The sequence below is a fragment of the Tetrao urogallus genome, assembly GCF_951394365.1.
Source record: "Tetrao urogallus genome assembly, chromosome: 6".
NCBI lineage: Eukaryota > Metazoa > Chordata > Aves > Galliformes > Phasianidae > Tetrao > Tetrao urogallus.
In genome coordinates, this window is record NC_136819.1 from 25,329,605 (window position 1) to 25,355,809 (window position 26,205).

Below are 26,205 nucleotides of genomic sequence, written 5' to 3' on the forward strand. Positions count from 1 at the left end.
TCTTTATTATGACTTGCATAAACCCAGGATCACTTGAATAAAATGTTTTGGGTTTTTGTTTGTTTGTTTGTTTTTGTGGGAAGTGTCCTATAAAGTGGCCTAAACATGATTGACAGCATGTAAGAAAAAAAAAATACAGCCAAAAATTTCAGGTAAGCCTATTTTTCCTAAACAGTTCTTCAGTTTACACTTCTTTTTTGTTTTTGGTTTTGCCAAACTACCTACAATTTTTGAAAATTAGCTTTTGACTCTCTCACCTTCCATCAATATTAGGTGTCTGCTGAAGCTTGATCCTATTTCTTCCTGTGATTGATATTACTGTGCTCATGTGAGCACGTATTTATTGCAAGTTTATGATGGCTCCCAGGCCCTTTCCAAGCTTGGCTCTGCACAACAGCCACCATGAAATTGTACATGTGGATTAAAGCACAGGCAGAACTGATTGCCTGGAGCAGTGTTCTGACAGGCAGCCCACAGTTGCCTACCATCAGCCCACAGATGGCACAGAAGAGGTGGAGGAAACTGTATCCATGGCCTCTCCAAAGGATGCCTTGAGATCCGCCACTGGCAGGGGGAAACTGGGAGATATAAACTTGACACTCTCTTCTTAGAGGAAGAGTGTAAAGGGAAAAAGCCCAGAAGATGTATACAGCTTTCCCTACCAATGTTTATCCCAATTTCACCAACATCTCTGTGCTGGGTTATCATGCAGCAAGTAATGAAATAAGGAGGCTTGATTTACAGGTGTGTAGTACAGTTCCCAGTAATATATTAAAACAAGTCTCAGATGTAGAAAGGATTGAAAAGGACCTTACCTTCACAAATGGCCTTTTCACGCTACCAATTTTAATAGATAAGATCTGGCTGTCTCCTCCCTTCATTTTCAAAAATTCAAAAATTTATTTATATATATATATATATATATATATATTTTTTTTTTTTTCCTAGATTGTTCGATTGTTCTGTGGAAGAACTTAAGATAACAGATACAGACAATTCATCTACTGACTAGAAGGAAGAGATGGAAAGTGAAGGGAGACTTTCTGAACATGGCAGAATTCACCCATAAGCCAGGAAGGATTGCCTTGAGATAATAACAAAAGGTAAGAGGCGTAAAGTGACAGGCAGAGATGTGATAACTGCAGCTTTCCTCTCACCTCTGACATTGTAGATGTCTCCCTCAGACGTAGGCAGAATCTCTTCCCCATACAGAGGAGGCAGAGGGTGGAGCTCAGCGCCTGTATAAATTATATGTGTCCTTCAGGTTATTTCAGCAGCAACAACAAGCCGTGAGTGTGTTTGTCAGCTGACAGATCTGTTATCCAAATTGAGTTTTCTGTTGTTGTCGCCATCTTGTGTGCTATGGGAAGCCCACCAGCCAAGGTAAGAGAATTGCAGCTCCTGACTTTGCTTTGGCCTGACGCCTTGCTTCTGGGAACAGCTGGCTCTTGCTCTCATAAGTAAACTCGCTCTTCTGTGTGTCCATTGAGATGCTGCTGGTTTGATATAGCAGGGTCCTCTTGAACTTTGCAAGTTTGCAGTTTTCCCTTTTCCCTTGCCCTAACTGATGTGTGAGCTACATTCAATGAAAATGCAGTAAAACGTGGCCCTTTTGTCGTAAGGTGTACTCGCGGGAATGAACCAGGGTGGAGCAGGGCTGGCCTTGAGTTTACTTCATGCAAAACGAAAGTGCCTTAGTCCTACTGCATGCTTTTCTCAGGATCGCACATGTTTGTTGCTTGCCCAAGCTAAAAAAAAAAAAACAACAGCTTTTTCTAGCAACAAAGCACGATTTGTGTTTAGCTGCAGGGGGGAGTTCTAATGAGCCATTTGGCTGATTTAGCTGTCTTTCATGTAATGTTTACAGTGTCTGTGATTCGAGGGGAGATATTGCTTGTTTCGACTTGAGTTTTCCAATGTGAGTTCCATTCAGAGATTTCAGCTGATAGCTTTCAGTATAAATCAACAGGATTATTGGCTCTGGGCCATGTTCTCATGTGAATCTTTAAAAAGTAATTGATGCCGTGTCTGAATTATGTACAAATTAAACATTCTTTATGTATCAAAGTCTCTGTCAAAATTTACAGTAACAAAAAGAAATATGGCCATTCCCAGGGTTTAAATATAGTGGGAAACTATATTATGTGTTATGTGTTATGGGTTATTGAGAATCCTTCATCTTTAACATCTAAGAATATTTACTGTTCTTTGCCACAGACATAATTGCAGGTGAAGTTAAAAGATTCAGCTACTGGTCGCTTAAATTGATAGACTTTATGAAGGGTTAAAAATAGTCGGATGCTGGGTGCTCAGGACAAAGAATATGAATTATATATGTAAAGTACTATTTTGATAAAATTTGTGCTTAATCTGTTTACCTACCTGTTAGATCCAGAGGTATGTATCCATCTTATAACTAAGTATCATCCATCCATTTAAAGTATCTCTTGTATCTATTAAGGTAACACTGAATTTGATAGATGGGTGGATAGCACAGATTAAATTTTATCTGAAAAGTCTCTATTACAGAGGAAGTTCTTGCATTTGAACCTAATGCTACAGCTGCTATTGTCTGATATTCTCCCACTTTATGGGCAATATGGACAAAATATAGAGTTCAGGCATAGCTTCAGGTCAGAAGGTTTTTGCTCCCACAGAAGAATATTCTTTCAGTACTGCAGGAGCTGTGACATTCTGTCAGGAAAATGCATTCTTTCAGTATGTTTAATTGAATAAATAGAGACAGAAATCAGGTTTTGTGTTCTTTTTATTTTCTTCTTTTTCTTTTGGATTATAAAAGCAAGTTGTCTGGAAAGCATGGATGCTTCATACTATCTAGAAAGGCCTACTGAAAATCTCCAAGTTAATTTTTTACTATTTAAAAATACAGAATTTGCACAGAAGTAGAGGACAGTATTAATTTGCAGCTTTCTGAGGAAACTCTTGGTTTTCATAAGGGTGTATTTTCTGCTCAGACAAGAGTTATCAGTCTAGTCTTTTTGAACCATGGAATATTTTTTTTCTATAAGATACTCAGAAACAGTACAAATCCCTGAGGCAATCACCCATACAGGTAAAGAGAAGACTGGTAGAGTATAAGGACGGTCCATCCCAAACCTACTGTGACTCTTGAAACAATCCATCACTGAAAACATGAAATTACAATAAATATTCATAAACAAAATTAGATTTTCTTTCTAAAAGTTCAACTTCCAATGCCCTCAGCCCACGTTATGTATTAAAGAATCTGTGTGGGAGAGTGTTTTGGAATCAGGCTGATCAAGAGAAGGTCAAAAAGTGTTGTGGGTTGTTTTTTTTTTTAAGTTTTTCGCTTTACCCTTAATTTAATAAACTACCTCCAAACTGTAGTTGAAGTAAACCATCTACCGATGGTAGGATAAAAGAAATGATCAGAATATGCCAAATGATCATATATGGTGTGAGATCCGTTACATAAGATATTGCACTGCTTGTAGAATGCCACTGGAGAGAGAAAAAATAATGCATGGAAAAAAAGTAATGATTTGCGCCTAAAAATACTGACAAAACTGAGAGAAAATTCTAAAACTTATTCAGAGGATGCCAAAAGACAGGGTACAAACTTTTCTTATAAAACTCTTCATATAACCTGTTGGTATGGCATGGTGGTAACTCTACTTTGTTAACTGCTTAGATTTGGAGTTGGGGAAGTGCAACACTGCGATTCCAGTCAGACTTCCAACATGTACAAACCAATGGTGATGGGAGGAGTTTCCCAGGTTGTCAAGCTCTGCAGAAGCTATTCTCCTAGAAGAATAATTTACTAGTGAATGAGGCCTTGTTCTGGGAGCAGCATGGTGGGGCAATAAGGAGTGAAATCAAGGATGTGAGCTGTTGGTAGGTTTTGCTTCTTTCATTGCCATCTGAAAACTGTCTCAGTAGGCTTTTCATTATTAATGAGCTTTGAGAAGCTCATATATTCTCAAAGTTCTCTTTTTGGGATGAAACCCTGAAGTGACTAACTGCCTGTAAACAGTAGAGAAGGCTAATTATGTGTCCTCCTGAAGCTGACAGGCATATGACTATTCCCTGGAAGCCAGACAGTAGGCCAGCCAATGTGTTATTACAATCATCACTGCAAGGCTGGAAACAGATGTGAATTTTCAGTTTGCTTAGGGTTTTACACAATTGTGGCTAGTTTTATCTGCTTGGGTTTTCTCTATTTTAAACTTGAAATGGTCCCTTCAAAACTTTCTCTAAGAGTACAGAAATGTAATTTAATGCTAAGTGCTATCAAATGAAAAGAAGATTTTTCAGTGCATTTTTTTTAAATACTCTTTGGGAGTTTGGACATGGCACTATTTGTTGGTCTGGAGTGTCGTTGTCTAGGATGCAGACGTACACAGGCAGCTGAGTCCTGCACTCTATTGTTGGCCTCAATGTGGCACTATTAATTTTCCAGCAAATAAGGATGGTTGTATTTCTAGGCAAAAATAGAGTGATGTGCCTCAGTGAAGACTACATTTGACACTGCATGTTTCCAGAAGCATTATGTTGGTCTCTGTGAGCCTATACAAAAAACTCTGGTTCTCACAAGAAAGTAAGGAGCAAAATCAGTAGAACTGCAAGTAAATAACTCCAGAAGAGCTGTCTGGATATAACACTCATGCTTAGCAATTCGTATTAATAGCAATATTGCACTTTGCTTTTCAAGTTATGAAAACAGCAAATGAAAAGGTGTTTTAGAGCACTAGCACTTTTGAACAAGGGTGTTATTTTGGCCCATCTAAATCAGACCCCTGCTGGGCTACTCTGGACTGTTATAAAGGGAAATGAGCTCAGCCTTTTTCTGATGAAAAAGAGAATTAGCTCAATTCTCAATGGCTACCACAGTCTGCAGAAACTGCAGCCTTGGGAGCAGGATGTTCTTGCTTTCCATGGGATTTCACAGTCTGTAGGATTTGTTACAGCCGTCTTTACCCATCTGAACCTGTTTATCTCTTCCCTGCAACAACGCAAGGGCTGTGCTGCACCAAATCTGAAGAAATTTAGTCACCTTAGATGATTTTTCATTAAATGTGCTTGCTGCTGAAAGGGGAAGAGGAGGTATGAAGCTTTCTGGCTGTAGTGGGAGAAGATGCAAAAGCATGACACCTATCACAACTAAGAGTAGCTGATAATGAGCTGCAGATGAATCTTTTTGTAAGAAATTAGGAAATTTTCATCATGTAAGGTTCAGAGAAAATTATATACCAGCATCTGTTTTTCCAGTGAAGGCGAAATCTGAGAATGATTTGGGCTTCCATTGAGCAAGGGGAAGTTGATTACAAAACAGCACAGAATTAACATATTAATTAAAAACAGTCAGCCCTGTAATTGGCTACATAATCCAATATTTCATGTTAATGAAACCCACTAGGAATGCTGAGTGTTCCAGTCGGTACTTCTATGTTTAATAGCTATTTGCATAGGAAAATTAAAGTCTAATTCTTTCAGTGGGCTACAAGAATAGTTTAGAATTGTCCTCACTGGAACTTGAAATGTCCATAATGTGTTAAACTCGTAAGGTTCAAAATATTTCAGTTTCAAACTGGAAGAAAACATAACAGGAATGGTTCTTGTTCCACAAAAACAAATGTGCTTTGCATTTCTATACAGAAGGTGTTTCAATCAACCATTAAGGTCCAAGAGACAGTAATTTGTGATTTTGCACTGGTTTACCAACAGCATTTTTCTGTTTAGATGACTCTTGAATATCAACCTGAATTTAAAAAAATAGACTTTGTAAAATTTAATGTAAAGCCTTATCTGAGTGTGCTAATTTACAGTTAAAATTGTGTCCATTTCATATAATGCTATTTGCCTCAAAAAAAAATTGAATTAAACTGAATGAAGGCAATTTTCATTTCTGATTTAAAAAAAAAAAAAGTCCAGTATTTTCCACCCCATTTAAAAGGAGTTTCAAATTTAGTAGAATGACTATTTCTAGAGAAGTTCTCCCTTCCTCATCTCCTAGTGTGTCTGAAGTTAATCATTTCAGTGTCAAGAAAATTAATCATGGTGCTACTTTAAAAAAAATATATTTATATTGTTGCAGTGTAGTGGGATACTCTGGTTTAGACAAACAGATGTCTTGTTTCAATCAGTCTGTTGTTTAAAGTACCATGAAAGCTACTGGAGTATTTTTAGCATGATTTGTCCCTGTTCTAATTTGTTAATGAGAGAGAGAGACTGCTTGTTATTTTTGCTTGAAAATAAATTTTAAATGTTCCAATTTGGAGAGCAAGAAAAAACGGAAATATTTTCCTTTAATTAAGTTTATTGCATCTGCATATGTGTGTTCATTCAGGCTTACTGAAACATTTTTTGAAAGCACTGAGTATTTTTTGAGTAGCTTAGGCTGGGAAGCTTGACTCTCGTGAGAGTCTGGAACAAGTAACTTGAAATAAATATTGCACTGCTGTCTTGTTTCTGATAGGAATAAATCTCGTATCTGAAAGAGGGTTGGTCACATTTCCATTAGATGAATTCAAGATGCCTAATGATGTAGGATTCTGTGATATTACACCTTTAAATCAGGGCATTATTTTTCCTTCATCTGAAGGGCTTCTGCTGGGCATATAGTCCACTTAGAGCCTGTAATGCAGTCCACTAGATGCCTATTGCTGAACTTGGCCTACTTATAAACATAATGAAACTCTAGTCCTACTTAGGATATGAGATTGGAAGCTTTTAAATATGGTTAGTAACTGCCATATCTAGAGCCAGTATCAGCACTGAGCCCAGACCCAGGCAGGCAGCTGCGAGTTCCTAGTGTTGCCTTCCAAAGGCCCTGTTTTGACCCAGCTGTGGCATAAGTTCCTCTGCGGGTTGGCAGAACAGTCATCACCACAACCATGTATATACCAGATTGTTTGTAAAGGGACATTTTTGGGTGACTACAGGAGCTTCCTATAGCATTATATGAGCTGCTGTCTTCTTTCTTTCTCTGTCTTCATTTATTCAAGCTACTCAGCAAATAGTCTGCAAATAAGCATCAAATAGTGGGTAATCGTGCTTTCATCTTAGCATGGCGTACTTCCATTGAAAGGTGACCTCCTCACTTCAAACAGGCAAACAGCAGGGACAGACAGTCCTCTGTACAGTTCAAAATACGTATGATTTCTGTAGGATGAGCTGACAAAACTCATTGCATTTGTTTTCTCTGCAGATGAAGATTTGTCCCATCTACATGCTTTCTGTAAGAATCATACAAGCCAGGAACATCAAGTCAAGAGACCTATGTGAGTTGTGGTTTGCTTGTGTTTTTAGTCACCTCTAGAGTTTACACAGTGAGCAATGTTCCTAAGTTCTGAAGGTATACAAATACCATATACGCATAAAGCAGAGCAATAGAAATACTGACATCAGGGCTGTAATTAGATCAAATGCCTGAGGTATCATTAGTTTAGAGGCCAGATCTATTGGCATTTCAGAGAAACTGTAAAATCCAAGACTCCCAGCTGAACTTTCTGAACCAGTAAGGGAAAGTAGACCATGTGAGGGAACTGCAGCCTATACATTTTCTTACAGTCAAAAGTCAATTAGGGAATTTCAGACCTTCTAAAGAGGGTCATCTGGGGGTGTTTCATGTTAAATAATGTTCCTAAGTTTTTGACTAAGGAGAACCTGTGTAGACCCTGCCCTAACCACATTCTGAATGTGCAGGCAAAACAGACTTTTCTGTCTACTTTTTTATTCCACTTTCTTTAACTTCTTATCTCACTCTCATAGCCTCCTATGGCTCATTCTCAGGGTGTCTGATGGATCAGCCATTCAGCTGTCATTTTTTGCAGTCTTCTATGTGCTCCTCAGCCAGCAAAAAGACCTCAAGCTGCCTTTTCTTATACTCTCACTGTACTTCAGGTATTATGTCCAGAGGTGGACACCAGAATGGCCATAGTGACAAGGCCTGTATTTGAGTCTCAATGACCTGTTCTGTCTACTCTATTGAAGGGACAGTTCCACTTTCCTGCCAAAACCTTGCGGGGCATTGTTATTCACTGCTTGATACCAGTCTGAAGTATTTAGGCCTCTCGGGCTGCAGTAGACGTCTTCAGTCAAGTCCAGACTCCAGCTCTGAAAGACATCAACTTGGAGATTTCTTTTCACACCGCTGTCAAGCTCCACAAAGTAAATGTGCTTTCCGACCTTGCTTTTCCCAAAGGACAGCTGCTCCAGACACTGACCACACTAACCATAAAAAATGGGTTTAGGCTGGAATTGAGAAGATTTCCAACCTGTTTTTCAGCCCACAGCGGCCTGTAACTGCAGCAGATGTTCCCCAGTAGCTAACCCTTCTAGACAGCAGTCATGTCCCCCTGTGTTTGCGTTATGAAACTGAGCAAGCCAGTCTCATGTCATCCTTGTCTATAATATGTGTTTTCCTTTCCTGTAACCATCCTAATTGTCCTTTTTGGAACTAGCATTAGTTTCAGTTAAACTTCTTTTAAATACAATTGACTGGAATGGTAGGGAATATGCCTGATGAATGGTCAGTGGGCTCTTTTCTACTTCTTTCTCTTCACATGGGAAACACTGCTCTCAGTGTATCTTGTGTGTGCATGCGTGCATGTGATATTTGCCATTTGTAGCTACCCAGAAATCAGTTTGTATACCAAGATCCTTGGTTGCTTCCAACCAGTGATCTCTTTATTTATTACTTTTTTATTTTTTTTTAAGTATTTATTATTCCCCAGAATCATGGCCTTGCCCATCTATAATATTGGCGTCTGGATTTTATTTTATTTTTCTGCTGCAGTGACTGCATCAGACTGCTATGTGCGCTTGTGGCTGCCATCTGCTTCAAATGAAAAGCTTCAGACCAAAACTATCAAGAATTCGGACAACCCTGTCTGGAATGAGACTTTCTACTTTAGGATCCAGAGAGAAGTTGAGGTATTTAAAAAAAAAATGGAAATTTTACAATTTTGAATTGCTGGGAGTCCACAATTGACTCCTCGTTGATCAAATGTGCTAAATAACTTAAGACATCGCTTATGAGATGGAATTTCCACCTGATTTGTTAGCACAAAACAGCAGATACACAGAGTAGCGTTCCCCTCAACAAGTTGTAGACATCTGTGATTTAAATTCCTATATCTGAGCTAGTCTGGATTCCCTATGTTGTCTCCTGAGGGATATAAGTACTGCTGTAGCATGTCTCATCTCTGGGCTATTTTGAATGGTTAGAGTACAACGAGTATTTCATCTGCTGGTTTTAAGGGAAGGATGGAGGAGTTATAGCATAGTTAATAGAACTTTGAGGATGAACAAACCTAATAAGTGCATTCTTTGGGTAGGTTATCAGAAGTGGTGCAGAGCACCAGACATCTTCTCTGTCTTGGGATAGTGAGATTGCTGATGGCTGTTGTCTTCGACTCCATGATATATTTCCCAGGGCTGGATTTTAATGATTCAGTTCCACATTACCAGACTCCTGAAAGCACAGGTTCCATTATTCATACCACTGTGCTAGTCAATCACCTACAAAAGTCTGTAATCATTTTATTTATATTTTTTCCTGAAAACAGCAGTTCAATAAGAGTTCGTATTTATTTTCTTCTACTACCAGAACATTTTAGAATTGGCGGTGTGTGACGAAGATCCACTCACCAAAGATGACATGCAGTTCACAGTTCTTTTTAATATTGCTAGAGTCAGACCTGGAGAGAGAGTCCGTGAGAAGTTTGCTTTGAAATCAGAGGTAAGGTCTGAAAATACATGGAGTTATTTACTTTCCATGTTGGCTTCTGTGTTAGATAGAATTTGGGTCTGCATCATCAATATCTCATCAAGTCAGTTATCATTGTGGTAGATTCTTGTGACTTTATTAATCTGTTTTCACAGATTCAGAAAATGAAGCGTGTTCTATACTGTGCAACCATCTCTGTGCAGGCGAAATAAATGTTAATAGCTAGCATCTGTAAATACAGTCATTTTCATCATTTATAATCCCCCAAACAACTTTCTTACTTTTTGGCTTTATTTCACGTTTCCTATGCTTAGAGAACATTTCCCCTTGATGACTTCTTATTAAAAACTTGAAGATAATCAACTAACCACTTGAATTAATGATTCTTTCAGGCTTTTCCTGTTAATGTTCATATTGGATTTCTTCTGTTTATTGAGGTTTTCATAGCCAATAGGTAAGGGATGCCTGTCCTACTAGTATTTTTTAATAAGGAAGAGAGTTGTCCAGTGAACAAAACTGGGATAGTTCTGTGACAGTTCCTGGGCTTCTGTGAGTTATGGCTGAGGTACTGCTGTACACTTCCAGTAGTAAAGAGACAGTCCATACCAGAGCTTCAGCTACTTCCTGAATGCTGAGAGCTCTTAACAGGGATTCCCCGCCATGACTCTGCAGGCTGGTGGAATGCACTTCTCAGCCACTCACTGAATCACTGGGAAATGTTAATGATTCAATAACCTCCTTGGTTGTGAGTGTTCTTCTCCCCTTCATCTCTGCTGGATTCAACATGAATGTAATTTAAACGGAAATGACGGCAGAATTTGTCACGTTTGTTATTGAGTGTCAACGCTTTTATGCTGGGCAGACCATCTTCGCAGAAATTCATTTTATTTCTGTTTTATCCAAGCTTTTCCACTCTAGGTCTTTGTAAATTGTATAGTTCTACATATCCCACAGTGGTAGAGTATTAATCTTACATGCATTTCCTGCAATCTCAGCTTTGGAAAGAAGTGACATACAGATTATTTAATAATGTTAACAGAAGAGACATCAGACATGATACTGAAATGCTTTTCAAGTTTCTTGTGAATGGCTCATCTCTGGAGGCGTTCTGAAGGCCAGGTTTGATGGGGGTCCTGAGCATGGCATTGGGACTGGATGGCTTTAAAGACCCTTCCCACCAAAATTCTTCTATGATTTTAGGTGTCTCTACCAGTAAACTCTTGCAGTCTCCAATAATCTGTATTTATTTTACTCCTTCATTTTTAGAAAGAGAGGTGCATTAAGAAATGGGAAAGTTTGGAAGTGGAATTCTGGATGGAAAAAATGTGAGTAAAATACAAAGCTAAAAGGCATATATCTGCCAGGCAGTGTAATAAGAAAGCAGAAATTTTTGCAGCTCTTCTTCCCAGCAGTGAGTTACTGTTCTGATTTTTTTGTTTGTTTGTTTTGCCTTAACTTCCCCAGCAAATTCTGTCTTTTAGTGTATTGTATACAAATCTTATCTTATATCCTGATTATTGTAATGCAGTAACATTGGCAGGATTCAATAACTTGCACATGAGATGCATACAAGACATAACACTGTAACAGCTATTATCACTAATTTAATAATGCCATGAACACCATGATGTTTCTAAAAGACCAGAAAACAAAATGTACGTGGAGTGGTGTAGACAGCATTAGATAGACCATTAGGTGATAGCTTAGTTAAACTACAAAAACATGCAATCTGCAAATAATACAATTACAATCCCCCCCTCTTCAAAGTGATAATCAACATTGTAGGAGAACAAATTCAGTAAGATAAATTTCTCTCTCTTTTAAATGCTTTTGGAAGTAATATAGTCCATTTAAAACTGACTAAATGCATGATTAGAACAGGCACTGTGAGTTGGAAAACACTCAGAAAATCTATTCTTTTATGAGAGACACCTTAAGAGCTAGTGTAAGCATCTCCTGCAAGTGTGGACTCAGTCTCAACCAGATTAAAGTTCAGAGTAAGAAGCAGTTCTTAGAAGTTGGACTGAGCAAATGCAGACTAGAAATAAATGGAAGATTTTTCACAGCTCAAGTTACTAGAGGTGTAGGGGATTCTCCATTTTTGGAAGTGAAACCAAGTTATTTGAAGATAAATGCATTCTGCAGAAGTTAGAGAGCTGGATGTGCTGCTTTGTAAAATATCCTTGACTTTGTAGATGGTCAAAGATCACGTACTGCATAACTTCAGTGGTCCTTTCAGATCTATGAAAGCACTTAGGAATGTGTGCAACTTGGTGCCATTGGAATATTAGCTGTAATGAGAGGTTCTGTTAGTAGACTCTGTAGTTATTTAATTCCATGAGTAACTCCAACCATTCAGTGACAGATCTGGGTCTTGCAAGGTGAGATGTCAGGGACAAAGTTTTTGTTACTTACCTTAGTGTTTTTCCAGTCGTATGTATAGCCCAATGGGAGCCAATTCTAATTTGCCTTTCTCTGGGACCAGTTGTAAATTATTGTCTAGATCAGTCAAAAATGTCTTTCCTAAAAAGTATTTGGAGAGTACATTATTAGTCATCTTTGCTTTTCCCCAAGCCATGTGGCCATTTGGTAAGGGCAGTACGTGATTCCAAATAGACGACTACACCTTTTTTCTTGTAGTTTTAAGAACTGATATTTTTATGGGCTATTCTATTAGGTACTGCATTTTGGCTCATGTGTTTAGCAGATGGTCACATAGTGCACCTTTCAGAAAGTGAAGGATGGCACGAATGTAACTATATTCAGTTTTACACAGGAAGTAATGCAACTGCTATTAAAAATACTGGATTCTCACAAATTGTTTCTTTTTTGCTTCTTTTTAGTCCTGGCCCTCCAGAGTATGTCATTACCAATGATGTCCTAGTGGTAAGATTCATGTTTGAATTTAGCTTGGCATTACTTTTCCTCTATCTCCTCTTAATCTTTTCCCTTTCTCTCCTTTTCCCTCAGCCATCTGATATTTTACAGGGAAAACATAATTGAATAGAGCATGGTCTACATTATATATTACAAATATGGGACAGTTCCCATTTGTTATGTTTCCCTCCTCATGGAATAGAAACTGTTTCTTGAAGTCCTCAAGTATCAGTATTTTGACCAGTCACAGTTTGCTAATGTTACAGAATCACATTTTTGTTGGCAAAGTGAAATATTGTGTTTCAGATAATGCAATATGGCATTTGGCAGGAAAACCAAAGGTTTTGACAGCTATGAGTCTACAGAAGACTCCAATAACTCAGAGATTATCTAATCTAACAGCTTTTTGGGACACACGCTTTTTAATAAAGAGCTATTTAAGTTGTTGAAACAGAGTCCTCTTGTGATATAAGTCAGCATGTGGTCCATTACCTATCTCCTCAGGCTGGCCAAGCAGCTAAAGAGTACAAAGTACCTCATCCCAAACCTACCAAACCTACATGTGATTTCCAGATGCTAGCCTTTAATACACCTGTGGTAAAATAACACCTATTCTGTTCTTTGCCCCTCATTTTCTGTGTGAGGTATGAGAGCTGTAATGATTGGCATGTGTTGTTGGAAAACTGTCCTGGCATGAGTTATTAAAGGTGAACTGGAATGACTCAGGTGGAGAGTAGGATGGAATAAATCCATGATCTCCCTACATCTGGACTAGCAAGAAGATGCTTTGTAGACTAATCATGACCACAATACACAGAAATTCATCATCAAGTGGTTTCCTTCCACCTATTCTAAGTAATTACCAGATATGTATGTAGCTGTGTTTGGACAGCAGAGTGTAGTTCAAAGATTCTTGATTTGGGGATAACTTGAGCAGGTATAATCACCTCTGGCAATGCACCATTGTATGGACAAGCTAGTTGTAAAGCATTACAATTGGTCTACTGTCCTGGGATAATGAATTTAATCTTCTGCTGCTAGATTGCTTCTAGCACTGAGCCCAGTTTAGCTTGATTCTGTATTATAACTAATGACTGCTTACATGATGGTTCGTTTTTTGCTGCAGTCATAGCATTTACTATTTTCACACATTTCCACTTTTGTCTTTTACAGTCCCGTGAAGTTTGGTGTTTGGAAGTACAAGTGGACCATAGTGAAAGCAGGAAATATTTGCGAGGTATGCAGATTTCTCTGAAGTGAGGATGCAACCAGATCATAAGCATTCAGGTCCAGGTAGAGGCACTTCAGGATACAGAGACAACTAATAACCTCCTAAAGGCAATAAAATTTAGTACAGTGAAAGTTCCTGAACTTGCTCTAGTTTAACTCTGCATCTCTGGTGTCTCTCCCTTGAAACTATCAAGTTTGGACACAGCAAATTTTGCTGGTGGAAATCTGAGAGAGTGCTGACACTGGGAGCACTTCAAGCTATGGGGTAAATGCAGGAATACCAATTCTCATACCAGGGAGACTTGCCAGTGTGTGAATTTACAGAGGATTTACCACAAGAAATGAATGCCAACTTTGGTAGCTGTTTTGCCTGGACAGCTCTAACATTCTCTAAACAAATCTGTTTTCACTAGAGGGTAAGAATCTTGTGCTTATGGTGCCTGCATCTCATGAAGGAACACAGAAAGCTACAGAAGACACAAATACCTTCTACTTCCATTGTGTGAAGGCTTGGGAGCCAGTTCTAAAAGCCAGGCTACAGGTAAAGTGTACTGTACCATACTGATTCTCATACTACCTGCTTATTTTCACTGTCATCAAAACAATGGGGAACTGGACTGTTTTCATTTTGTACGTAAAATACACCCTTTTTTGTTTTTGCAGAAAATTTCTGATAAGGAAGATGACACAAACAATTTAAGTGACACCTTAACAGTACCACTGAAATTTCTCCCTGTTGGTCATAAAGTGAAAGTAACCCTCCCTGTAAGACATGTAAGTGCCTCACCATTTATGAGACCTTTTGGAGAGAAGGGTAAAGTAACCCTCAGTATTTAATGCGATGCCATTTGAAAAAGAATTCCTATAGGCTGGGTGAATACAAGTTTTCTATGAGAAAGGGTTGGTTTTCTCAGAAGTATTAATTTTCTGTTAGTAAAATCAATAATTGGGGTTTCACCCTGACTAGTTTTAGTTGCATATGTCTAAATTTAAAGACCAGCTTCTAGTACCGTTACACAGTAAAAGGAGAACGTTCAGCAGCAAGAGTTTGAGATGCCCCAGTCTGTCTCTACTGTCTGTATGAAATCCGGGTGGCTAGCTCAGTCTAAATACCTAAGCTTTAGGTGGAAAAGTAAGATAACTTGACTCTTACTTTCAAAGAACAATTCTGTCACATTCCTCTATGTGTACAATATTGATCATAAGTGGTGGACAAGTACAACTCTGAATTGCCTTAAAAGCAGAAGTAACACAGCTGTATGGACTGGTGAATCTCTGAACAATAGCTAGACATCTTTTCTCACACATTGCAGCAAATGAGAGGCAAAAGCAGGAGGAAAATTTCTTGGCAGCGTCGCTCCTGTAGAGAAGGGAGAATGAACATTTGTTCCACAGCAGGTGATTCTTGTACCTCCTTAGCTTTTTGAAAGCATATGGTGACTTGCATTTCCTCTTAGTAACACTATCTGTAGCTGGATACTGTTCTCCATACTCAGGAGTGAGAGGGTAGCTGTATGTGATACTGCTGCTGGATTAAGCTGGTTCATGGAGTGAGGTGGGAGTCCTGTTCACAGCCTGTTCAAGTAGCCCCTTCAGTGCCTCTGCCTCTTTAGAAAATGTTTGGTGTTTTTTTGCTTACCATTCCTTTCCTGACAAATTTTTCCCAAAAAACTATGTGCAAGATGGTGGTAGTGCTGGGACATTCAAGGAATCACTGAAGATCTAGATTTCTAAACTTTCTCTTCACGCAATCATTTTCATTCCTGCTCACATTTCTTTTTTTACAGAATGTGCCACTGCAGTTGTACCTCCAATTGAATGACTGGTAAGGAGACTATTTTTTTCTTTGAAAGTTTTATTGCTCTTTGAACAGTGTATTCTGGAGCAGAGAATCCTTCATTTAGATACAAGGAATGCAAAAGACTTGGGGCAAAATATGTCAACAGTTAAGTCATCATAAAACAGTCACCACAACAGAGCAAAGTTAGATGCCTCTGGGGCAAGAGTCATGCTAAGATGCCTCCTCCCCCTACCTTGAAAAAAAAAAAAAAGAGAAAATTTTAAAGGAACTTAGTCAGATGTCTTTTGCTTCAAAGAACCAAAGACTGAGATTGGAGACTTCTTCCAAAGGGATAAGCAAGAAAAGGCAGAGGGAGAAGGAAATTTGACTTGAGCAAAACATCCAGATTCTGTACATTACTCAAACTGCATAAGTATTCCTGAGAAAATATATTTGTGGAACCAGTGATATGAATAAGCATCATTTAGGGAAGAGGAAACATTAAACAGTAAAATAATGAGACAGACAACAAATGCAAACAAAATTATTTGAAAACGTCTTTCATCATACCATTTCCATGGAGATCCATGGTAAAATCCCTTTGAAAGAACTCGTTAGGTTCAGATGAACCTTTGCTTAGATCTATGAAGGAAACATAGAAAGAATTAAGCCAACAATGCTACTGAAGGATACGTAGAAGTCTTTCTTATTTGCTGTTCTAAGCTGGCAGTAAAACTTAGACTGAACCATCAGATCGGAAAATAATGAGACCATGTAGAAGCAAAACAGTTGATTTCTTTGCAGCTGGAATCTGCGTTTCTGCCTGTAAATCTGAACAGTGTATCGTGATCCTTTATGGTGTTTAATAGACTACAGTTGCTGAAAATAGACTCATATGCATTTTCAATCCTAATCCAATGCCTCTGGATTTATTTATGTTGCAGCACAGAAAAACTTGATGTGCGCTTAGGATACGATCTGTGCCGAGAAGAGCAGGAATTCTTGCAAAAAAGGAAGAGAGTGGTTGCCAGTGCCCTGAAAAGGGTTTTTCATCTGGAAAGAGATCTACAAGAACATGAGGTCTGTGAGCTGGAATCCAAGCATAGGGTGTGGGCCTTTTGAATTAGGATTGATGCAACTCCCCACAAACCTTCTAGTAGTTTTTGCATGTTGATGACAAACCCATTGATTTGAATGGCAACATTACTCAAGTTCTCAGAGTGGCATATCCCATACTCATCTAAAATTTCAACTTAGCTATTCAGGCTTTCATATTCTTCAATAGGTCAAATTCCCAAAGTTATAATATATCTTTCTTCAAGGCCAGAGTTTCCAACAATGTGGTGCAGTGTGTTGACACAAAATGAGACATTGGTACATTTTGTGAGATGACAGACAACCAGGCAAACCCAAAATAAATAGGAAAACAGGAGTATTTGAAATTGACTTCAAGTGGAAATTTATGAAATCATTGTGATGTTTCTTCTTTAGGATTACATATTTTTTTCATTTTCCAAACACTTTTCACAAAAAGTGGAAATTCTTCAGGATGGAGAAAGAGCCCTTTCTAACAAATTCCAGCTGAAGTACATTTTGTTGCCAAGATCCAGGGTGAAATTTAAAGTGAACATTTATATTCTTGATGTAGTTTTATTTGTTGAATGGATGCTGTCCAAAGAATCATTCTTTTAATTAATATATTTTTTTTTCTAAATCCTATTCATTACTTCCTTGAATCCATTCTTAATTACATTTGCTGCAGTTTTATTATTTATAGTTGTATTGTTATCTGTTGTAAATAACTGCAATAAAGAGCAAAGGGAGCAAGGAGATTCAGAATCACTGCATCTCATCCAAGCTTGGAGATTGTGGGAACTCTCTGAGTATCTGGAGATTAATTAAAATAAGGTACTGGTAAAGGCTGTCTAAGCACTGATTTAATTTCAATGTCCTCCCATGAAGTCTGAGGAGGAAATTATAAGAGCTGTAATTAGACTTTTCCAAGTAGGCAAGTGAGTAAGTTTTTGAAGATGATATTTATGTTTTGAGCAGGTCCCAGTAATAGCTGTTATGGCAACAGGTGGAGGCCTCAGAGCAATGTCAGCTATGTTTGGCCATCTCTTAGCTCTTCAGAAGCTAAATCTGTTGGACTGTGTTACCTATCTCACTGGGGCTTCTGGCTCAACATGGTGAGTAAGAGAAGATGTGATTTACTCTTGGAATGTCTGTGACGCCGCATTTCTACACAGTGAGAGATACGCATTTCTTTCAAAGTCTCACATTGTTAATAAGTGAACATAATTCCCTGGTAAAGCTATTACCATCAGATCTTTAACACAACTTCTCTGCTTTGATGAGAGCGCAAGGATAAATACAGTATTTCTTACTAAGAAATAGATGATTTTCTCACATTTTTGTTCTGTAGGACCCTAGCAGACCTGTATGAACACGCAGATTGGTCACAAAAGAGTCTGGAGGGGCCACTCAGAGCAGTAAAAGCACAGGTGACAAAATGCAAGCTAAACCTTATGTCTATGGAGCATCTGAAGTATTATCACAAGGAACTTGCTGAAAGGGCAAAAGCAGGACACGTCTCATCTTTTACAACGCTGTGGTCACTTGTTCAGGAAATGTTCTTACATGGACGGGTATGTACCACACCACCAGGTATGTGGTCCTGCCACGCATTTAGGAAATATCCACTCATTTGCTTTAGCATCTCCCACTTTGATTGCATGTTACAACGTGTGGAACAAATCCAGAGTGACTAGTGCATCCCTGTATGACTTGTAAATAATGGCAAAGGATTCTCTAGCCAGGACTTTCTGGAGTAGCTGATGGTTTGTCAATGCCTCTGAACCAAGGTGCCCAACAGATAATAATTTAAGTGGGCAAATATTCAGAAAGAACTGAACAATTTACCCCTGAAAAACCAAATCTTTTAATGTCTGTTTATTTTGGGACACTTCAGAATTAGAATAAACTGCCTCTTGTGATCATTAGTCTGAGACTTTGTAAAGATCTGTGGGATAGAGACAGTCAGCATACTTAAATATTAATGTACAGGTTAGTAGATATCCAAAAGACAACCATGAAGGAAAGTTCAGAACGAGAAAGAAGCAGTTTTTTAAAGGAGATGTGACTCACAGATTCCTCTGAGTAATAAAATATCTGTTGTCCATCAGTGCTCATGTAGATTGTGTCGGTGGTTTTAGCTTATGTTCACTGTGATTTTTTTTGTCCCTTTGATTAGCCAAGGAAGTACAAACTCACAGACCAGCGCAGGGCATTGGAGTATGGTCAAAACCCATTGCCTTTCTACGCAGTCCTCAATGTCAAAGAGGAAAAGTTCAGTACTTTCAAATTTAGAGGTAAGTATTCCAAGTGTTTCTTCAGAGTCTTAGTAGGAAGTAAAGGGAATTTATAGGGTGACAATGTGTATATCTCAGGGGAATATGGAAGGATTGCCTCTGTTGCTTGCCCTGACTCAAGATTCATCTTTTAATAAAGTATTTGTCTTTCTTGCAAACTGCTGGGTGTTGATTAGAAAAGGCAGATCTGCTGAAAAACATTCTCTGGCATAAAAAAGGCATTTCTGAAGTTGTGGGATGAAGTTCTAGCTTTGCCAAAGACACTGTGAGTGAGTGAGTGAGTGAGTGAGTGAGTGAGTGAGTGAGTGAGTGAGTGAGTGAAAGCAAATCATATGATTTTTTTTTTGCTTCAGTTTCACATCTATGAAATGGCTGTGATCGTTTCTTTGTTTGTAGAGATTCTATGTAGTATAACTGTCAATTATCTAAAAGACAATCTGTAGAGTGGAGTATGATTGCTATATGGGTGTGATATGACACCCTTTAGACTATATTCAGCAAGAAATATTGAAGTAATCAGATACTAAAAAGAAAAAAACATTTAATACTTAGGTTTGTGGCTGCTGTTCCACAGTAATAACTACGCAGGGCAGCTTGAATCAGGAAACTGCATGGCCATGTCCACACTGTGATGCTTTCTAATTCTGAGCTGATGTGTCTTCAAGCTTCTCTGTTGTATCATGTAGACTGACATGTTTGGTTTAATAGATTTTTCATACTGGTCATTCCTTGAGGGTTGTATCACAGTTGTTTATTGTTCGATGATCTTGAGTTAGAGAGATAGGTGGGTTCCCAGAATCTTTATATAGCAATATGAGTCTACATTTTTAATGCTAATGTTAGACTCTTTCTGAGGTGGAAAAAGCTAGTGAGTGAATACTCTCAGTTCTTATGGAACTAGACAGTGTAGTTTGCAGTACAAACTAGTGATAGCACTGAGCTGCCGAGACCAGCAAAGTTCATGAAACCTTAGATAGCTGTATCCAAGGGGTAGGCTTTGTTTCCTTATTCTGTAGGACATTAAACGTAGCATATGCCAATTCTTTTGTAGAGTGGGCTGAGTTTTCTCCTTATGAAGTGGCCATACCAAAGTACGGAGCCTCCATTCGTTCAGAATATTTTGACAGTGAGTTCTTCATGGGAAGGCGAGTGAAAAAGCTGCCAGAATCTCGGATCTGCTATCTAGAAGGTGACCTAAAGTGATACCTCTTATTTTGTTACTTTGCACTGCGTGGTGAATGGCCTGAGAGTAGTTAGCCCTTGAGGAAAAACACTGAATTGTTTTCATTATTAAGCTTCAACTCTTCTACTTAAACTATGACATAACAAGGTCAATTCATACATATTCATACCAGGCCCATAATCCATAGCATTGATACTTATAATTAAAAAAAAACAATTAGTTGAAATAGTCAACAGTTAACGTGTTGGTTCAGTATTTTTCCCATGTGATTTGACTTGCAGGTCTTTGGACAAACATCTTTACCAGGAATTTGCTGGATGGCTTGTACTGGTCCTCAAATTCAAATGAATTCTGGGAGCGATGGGCCAAAGATATGGTAGATATAGGTAAGGGTTTCAAAATCAGCATTCATTTTTGACCAGACTGTGCCTTCGGTTAAGGAGGTGAGTAAGGAAAATACACCATTGCAGGTGTTTGTGAATAATCTCTCACATGTTTTCCCTAAACTGGTATGTGTTGCATTGCATCATTCTAGATCTTCTGGTATGATTTTCACCTGTATCAGAATGATCACCTTGTGATGTTTTCCTCTTACGGTTATTTTATTTTTAATTCCCAGAGGCACATTTCATGCCAGTTGCAAATGTTTTTCATTTAGAATTTATTCATGATCTGTTAAGTGACTCCTGTGACTACAAATGAGAAGGGTGGCTCTTGCTTTTAGACAGAAGTACAAAGAAAGTACGTAAAAGGCAAAAGGCGTGCTTGTTTTAAACAAAACCAAATATCTCTGTGTTCAAATGATCGTGTACATACATTTTTCAACAGATCGCAGGAAATGCAGAGGGAAGAACAGTGAGCCAGCAAAAGTGCCTAGCAGAACAGATTACACCTATTTTTTTCTCATGATTCCTTTTCTATTTCAGAGAAACATTCTCCTGAGGAGGATACCACTATCATTGAGCCTCCATCTTGTTTGTCAGGGAAGTTGTATGAAATGTTTCAGGACATTATAACGAAGCGGCCACTACTGGGAAAGTCTCATAACTTCCTGAGAGGCTTAGAATTTCATAAGGATTATGTCCACCAGCGAAAATTTATTGAATGGAAAGGTAACTGCAACAAAGATTTAGCTGCAGTGTGCAGGTAACATCTCAGATTGTTTTTTTTTAGACTTTGGAAATCTCACTTTTAGAGATATTTGCTCGGGGTTTGGAAATCTGCTGAGATGGAACTATTTCACTGTGTGTGTTTCCTCAGAGTGACAAGTTAAAATGAATTAGTCCATGAGATGCTTTTTCACTTTTTGACGAGATTTGACGAGTCACAGCATGCTTTTCTACAGGAAGTGTGTCATTCTGCATAGGTATAGTAGTCAGAAGATTCGGAGAAATGTGAATTCTTTTTGAGGTCAGTAAGCAGAGGTAACACTGGAAACATAAGGCAGCAGATTATTGTGTTGGTCAGATGAAGGAGAAGATTGGCTGCAAAAGCATGGTTGATATGTGTATAGTATTAGATGATTTAGTCACCTCTCCTTAACCCTTCAGAAGCAGAAATAATAAAAACCAACCGTAGAAAGTTAGAGCCACATAGATTTAGATTTATATTAAAAAAAAAAAAAAAAGAGTGTGTAGATTTGATGTATAAATTAAACATCAATTTTCTATGGCCTGTGCTCTGCAGGTGAACAAACAAGTGAAGTCATGGTTGTTTTACCTCAAAAACCATGAAAGTCTATGAAATGATATGCAGATAATGGAACTGAGCCTTTGAGCACCATAAATCTTCCTGTAATCCAGTCTCCAGTTATGCTTTGAGCAGGTAGCAGTGTGGGAGGGTCTTACATTATTAATCTGATTTTAGCAAGGAAACGTGTGCTCCTCTGAGTCCTTCCCTTTTGCAGTTTGTGTTTTGTCTCCTCTGTTCCATGTAAGTTACTACACCTTTTATGCCTGGCTGCCATTGCTCCCTGAAGTTTGCTGACAAGTGGCAAGAGGTGTGGAGCTTTTAGGGCCTGCAAAGTACTAAATGCTTTTCAGAAGTGATAGTCTAATGGTAGGTGAAGTCTCAGGAATACAGCTCTGTCTTAAATACTTCCCCGGAGCTCAGATTAACCGAAACATTAAAAAGATTCATTAAATGGCAAGTGCAAAGCTTAGTTTTGGTGGTGATAAATTTGAGAACTCATAGCAGGCAATCATAGTAATACATTTATGGTAGTTTGTGCTTCTGAGGGAATTTCTGAGGAAGCACTTCTTCAAAGTCCCTTTTTGAAGGAAGTAGAGTTTTAAAATGGAAGTAGAGACTCTCCCGAGGAAAAGTCTGATCTTTAATTCATTTATGAAGCCATGAATAAATGCTGCACAGTTTTGTGTCCATGATAAGATATTGGGTGTAGTGAAATTTCAACTTAAAATATTCACCAGGCCAAATAGAAGTAAAAAGTACATTCTGTTTCTTCTTTGAGGAGGCAAGCAAAGAACTCTCAGTGCACCAGAATCCCATCATCCATAAATGCTAAAAGAAGCAAATAATTTTGTAAAGATCTGACACTAAGGGAATGAAAAAAATATGAGTTATTACTTCAAGATGCTGTCAAATGTTCCAGGCTATGGAATGAGCTGGAATTATTCTGCACAGTTTAAATCAACACTACAGAATGAGGCCAAGGAGGCAGAAAGATGTGCAGTATTTCTGCAATCAACATTTTTTTTAAATGCCTAAGCACAGATGTTTCAAGGAATGAGGGGTCTGCTGTAGGCTTTGCTACCTCCTTTTGTCAACTTGAAGGAGTCTCTTAAAACACTATTTTGATATTCATATCACAGCAAAAGGTTTCTTGTTCCATGAGACTAGAAATGGTAGTGGGCTTGCTGTCTACAGGGTGGCTGGTGGGTTTTGGACAGAGAAAAGAGAATCTAGCTATCAGATATTGGCTATTGATTTCAATATGTCAATTTCCATAATCTACTTTTTGCTGCTTTTTGAGTGTGTGTGAAATTTAATTAATTGAGGCAATACTTGAATGCTTTAAGCTATTGGGAGAAAATCCTGTATGCACAATCTGATATTTTTTTCAACATGGCTAACATAGTTTATATGAGATGGCACTGAAAGCAAGCTGAAGTCAGAGTTTTCACTTCGAGAGAAAAGTCTAAACCAGAAAATGCAGAAGTCGAAAAGGAGCAATGCAAAAGAGCAGCAATGTACTGCATTTGTTAGATTTGTTGTTACACTGTGAAATTGTTTTTGTTGTTTGCATTTTTTCCCAGTTCTTAGCAGGGGAAAAAAAATCGGCTAAAGCCTGTATTCTGTGAAAAAACAATCCCCAGAGCAGCTGTGAGGCCAGTGGAGTCTGTGTCTCACCTGTCCTCTGCCTGGCTGCCTCACAGCCTGCCTTTGTGAGGCCACGTTTGTGGGGTCGCATTATGGAGGGAGGTGAGCTTGGTCTCAATGACAAAGGGCTGCCTTTACTGTGTATCACAGCTCTTTTGATCATTGCACTGCTAACTATATTCATAATGTTTTTCAGACACTGTGCTGGACTCGTTCCCTAACAGTCTGACGCCACTGCAGAAATATCTTTGCCTGATAGATGTTGGCTATTTCATTAACACCAGTGGTGCAGCACTTTTCAAGCCAGAGAGGAACGTAGATGTCATTATCTCACTTGATTATGGTTTGGGGAATGCTTTCAAGGTAAGAAAATCAATATGATCTGTTCCTTGCAGCCCTGGCCAAATTCTTATTCTAAAGCCATAAGAGTTCATAGCCAAATTTATATCTGATACTCAAATTATACAGTGACCAGCTACTCTAAAAGTGACTAATTGGTAAAGGTATAGAAGTGATCTTTACAGTACAAAGGTTAGCTCCTGAGGTGAGTAATGGAGTTTGTTGGAGTTTTGGTGGCAAAGACTGAATGAAGCTCGATTGCTGTACATGCAGATACGTAGGTAACATGCTTACATTTTTTCAACTACATATTTCAGAGCTTCTGCAGGTCCACTTGGGTGATCAGGAAAATTATTTCCCTTTATGTGTCTGTAGTGTGAGGGGGCGTGGGATCTGATCAGCGGGACAGAGTATGTGCATACTTGATTTATTAAAATTTTCAAGTAAATAGTAGTCCAAATCTTGATCATATTCTAAAGAGCAAACCAGTCACAGTATCTTAGAGGAGGATGGAAGCTTCCTTCAAGACCACAGCAATATAGGCTGATAGGCCTAAAGGTCTTAGGCTCCTTTCTCTGTATTGGATCATGACATTCACTTTCTAGGATACTCTGGGTGTTGTAGTAGCGAGTGGCTGCTGAAGACAAGATTGTGATCTCCCACGTCCTGTCCTCATGACAAATTCTAAGAGTGGTTTTTGTCATTCCTTCCAATAATTTTAAAAAACTCAACGGGGTGATAAGTGTCTTCTGACTTATGGCATGTGATGGCAGAAAGTAGGGTTGTTCTATGGCTACTTTGGTCTACACCTAGACTGCAGTGTAATTCTAGGAACTGAATTAATTTGCCACAGTATTTCTGTGATACATCAATAAACCTTGTCTTAGTACTTCCTTTAAGGCAATGACGTTCTGTATCTACAGCAATTAGAGATGACATACAAATATTGCAAGATACAAAAAATCCCATTCCCCAAAGTGGAGATAAGTGAAGAAGAAGCAAAGAACCCAAAGGAATGTTACGTGTTTGAAGATGCAGAGGACCCGAGAGCACCCATAGTAATTCATTTCCCTCTTGTGAATGACACATTTAAGGAATTCAAGGCACCTGGTAAGTTTAGTCTTTTTATTTGAATTTGGGTTATTTGTCTTTCTACAGTATTGATCTTCTTTGTTCTTCCTAACAATTTTGTAAGAGGGCACAGCCTTTGTGTGAGTGAGAGTATCCCATCTTCTACCCGTCAGGGTCATTCATGCATATTTGCCTCTATCTCTGGGATATGAATGAGGATGCATTTGGGGAAAATTATGAACAGTGGCAACAGAGGTTAAGTAAAGCTCATTTTCTGATATGAGATTCACCACTGTGAACAGATACTCCAACAAAATCATACTTAGAAACTGCAGACAAAGAGGAGGTGCCCAGAAGAGGGAACTGGGCTTGTTAGGTGGAGACTGGACATGGTTCAAATGGCACTGTGCCATCAGGTGAGGCTGCTGAACAGAGGCTAGCTGATAAAACAAGTGTCTTAGGGGCATTTTATGTGAAACATGGATGAGATTATGCAGGGCAACACAGCTGCTGCAGCTTCTCAATGCTCCAGGCCTAAATGTGTGAGATGTGATGCTCACCTGTATGTCTCTGAGCAGGCACTGATTCATCAGTCAAGCTGAGAGCAGCTGATATGAGTGGCTGGGGGAGGAGGGACCTTAGCAACCTGTTTGTGTGAATTTCAGGTTTAACAGTGGAGCTTTTCACTTCCAGATGGCTTAGAGACACCTTGTGGAAATTATTGTGGGTATTTATTTTTTCTGCTTTTAACTATTTAAATTCTAGAAAAGAGAAAGAATTGGCTTGTGAATTTCCCATTTACAATGCCCTTACAGACTGCACTTTTCTGTGCTTGAGGCAGATGCAGCTGTATCTGGATGTGGATAGCACAGATAATAAGGCTCTCCAAATATCAGGAAGTTTGGCAAAGCAAAGCTTGGACATTTTTAATAGTCACTTCTGTTGTCAGTCTGGGCCCCACATACTGAAGTCTCATTGCCATGAAAACACTCAGTTACATAAAAAGCTGATGTGTATCAAGCAAAGCTCACTATGGTGGCTTTTCTCTTCGTCCACAGGGGAAAAGCGCAGTGTCTCAGAGATGGAAGAAGGCAAAGTAAATCTGGAAAACAACTGTTCACCCTATTACCTCATTAGGCTAATCTACTCTCCTGAAAATTTTGACAAACTTGTGAACCTGAGCAAGTACAACATCCTCAACAACAGAGACCTGCTCTTTCAGGCACTTCAGAATGCTGTAGAACGGAAAATAAGTTGCACGACTTGGAATCTCCCCAGCCACTCTGGAGCTGGATATGCCTAG

The 26,205-nt window shown here is 38.7% G+C and overlaps 1 protein-coding gene across 1 annotated transcript; it reads left to right on the top strand.

Annotated features, from left to right (window-relative positions):
• Window positions 1-1,362: 1,362 nt before the first annotated feature.
• LOC306948129 (cytosolic phospholipase A2 beta-like) lies at window positions 1,363-26,205 on the top strand (the record flags this gene model as incomplete). The annotated part of the gene is made up of 21 exons (XM_079537631.1): window positions 1,363-1,383; window positions 7,190-7,262; window positions 7,975-8,151; window positions 8,780-8,916; window positions 9,593-9,724; window positions 10,979-11,037; window positions 12,556-12,598; window positions 13,763-13,826; window positions 14,233-14,360; window positions 14,483-14,593; window positions 15,607-15,644; window positions 16,544-16,679; window positions 17,652-17,788; window positions 18,025-18,247; window positions 18,853-18,970; window positions 20,022-20,159; window positions 20,435-20,539; window positions 21,080-21,265; window positions 23,689-23,855; window positions 24,755-24,941; window positions 25,961-26,205. The coding sequence occupies 21 exons, from the start codon at window positions 1,363-1,365 to the stop codon at window positions 26,203-26,205; spliced, it is 2,625 nt and encodes an 874-aa protein (XP_079393757.1).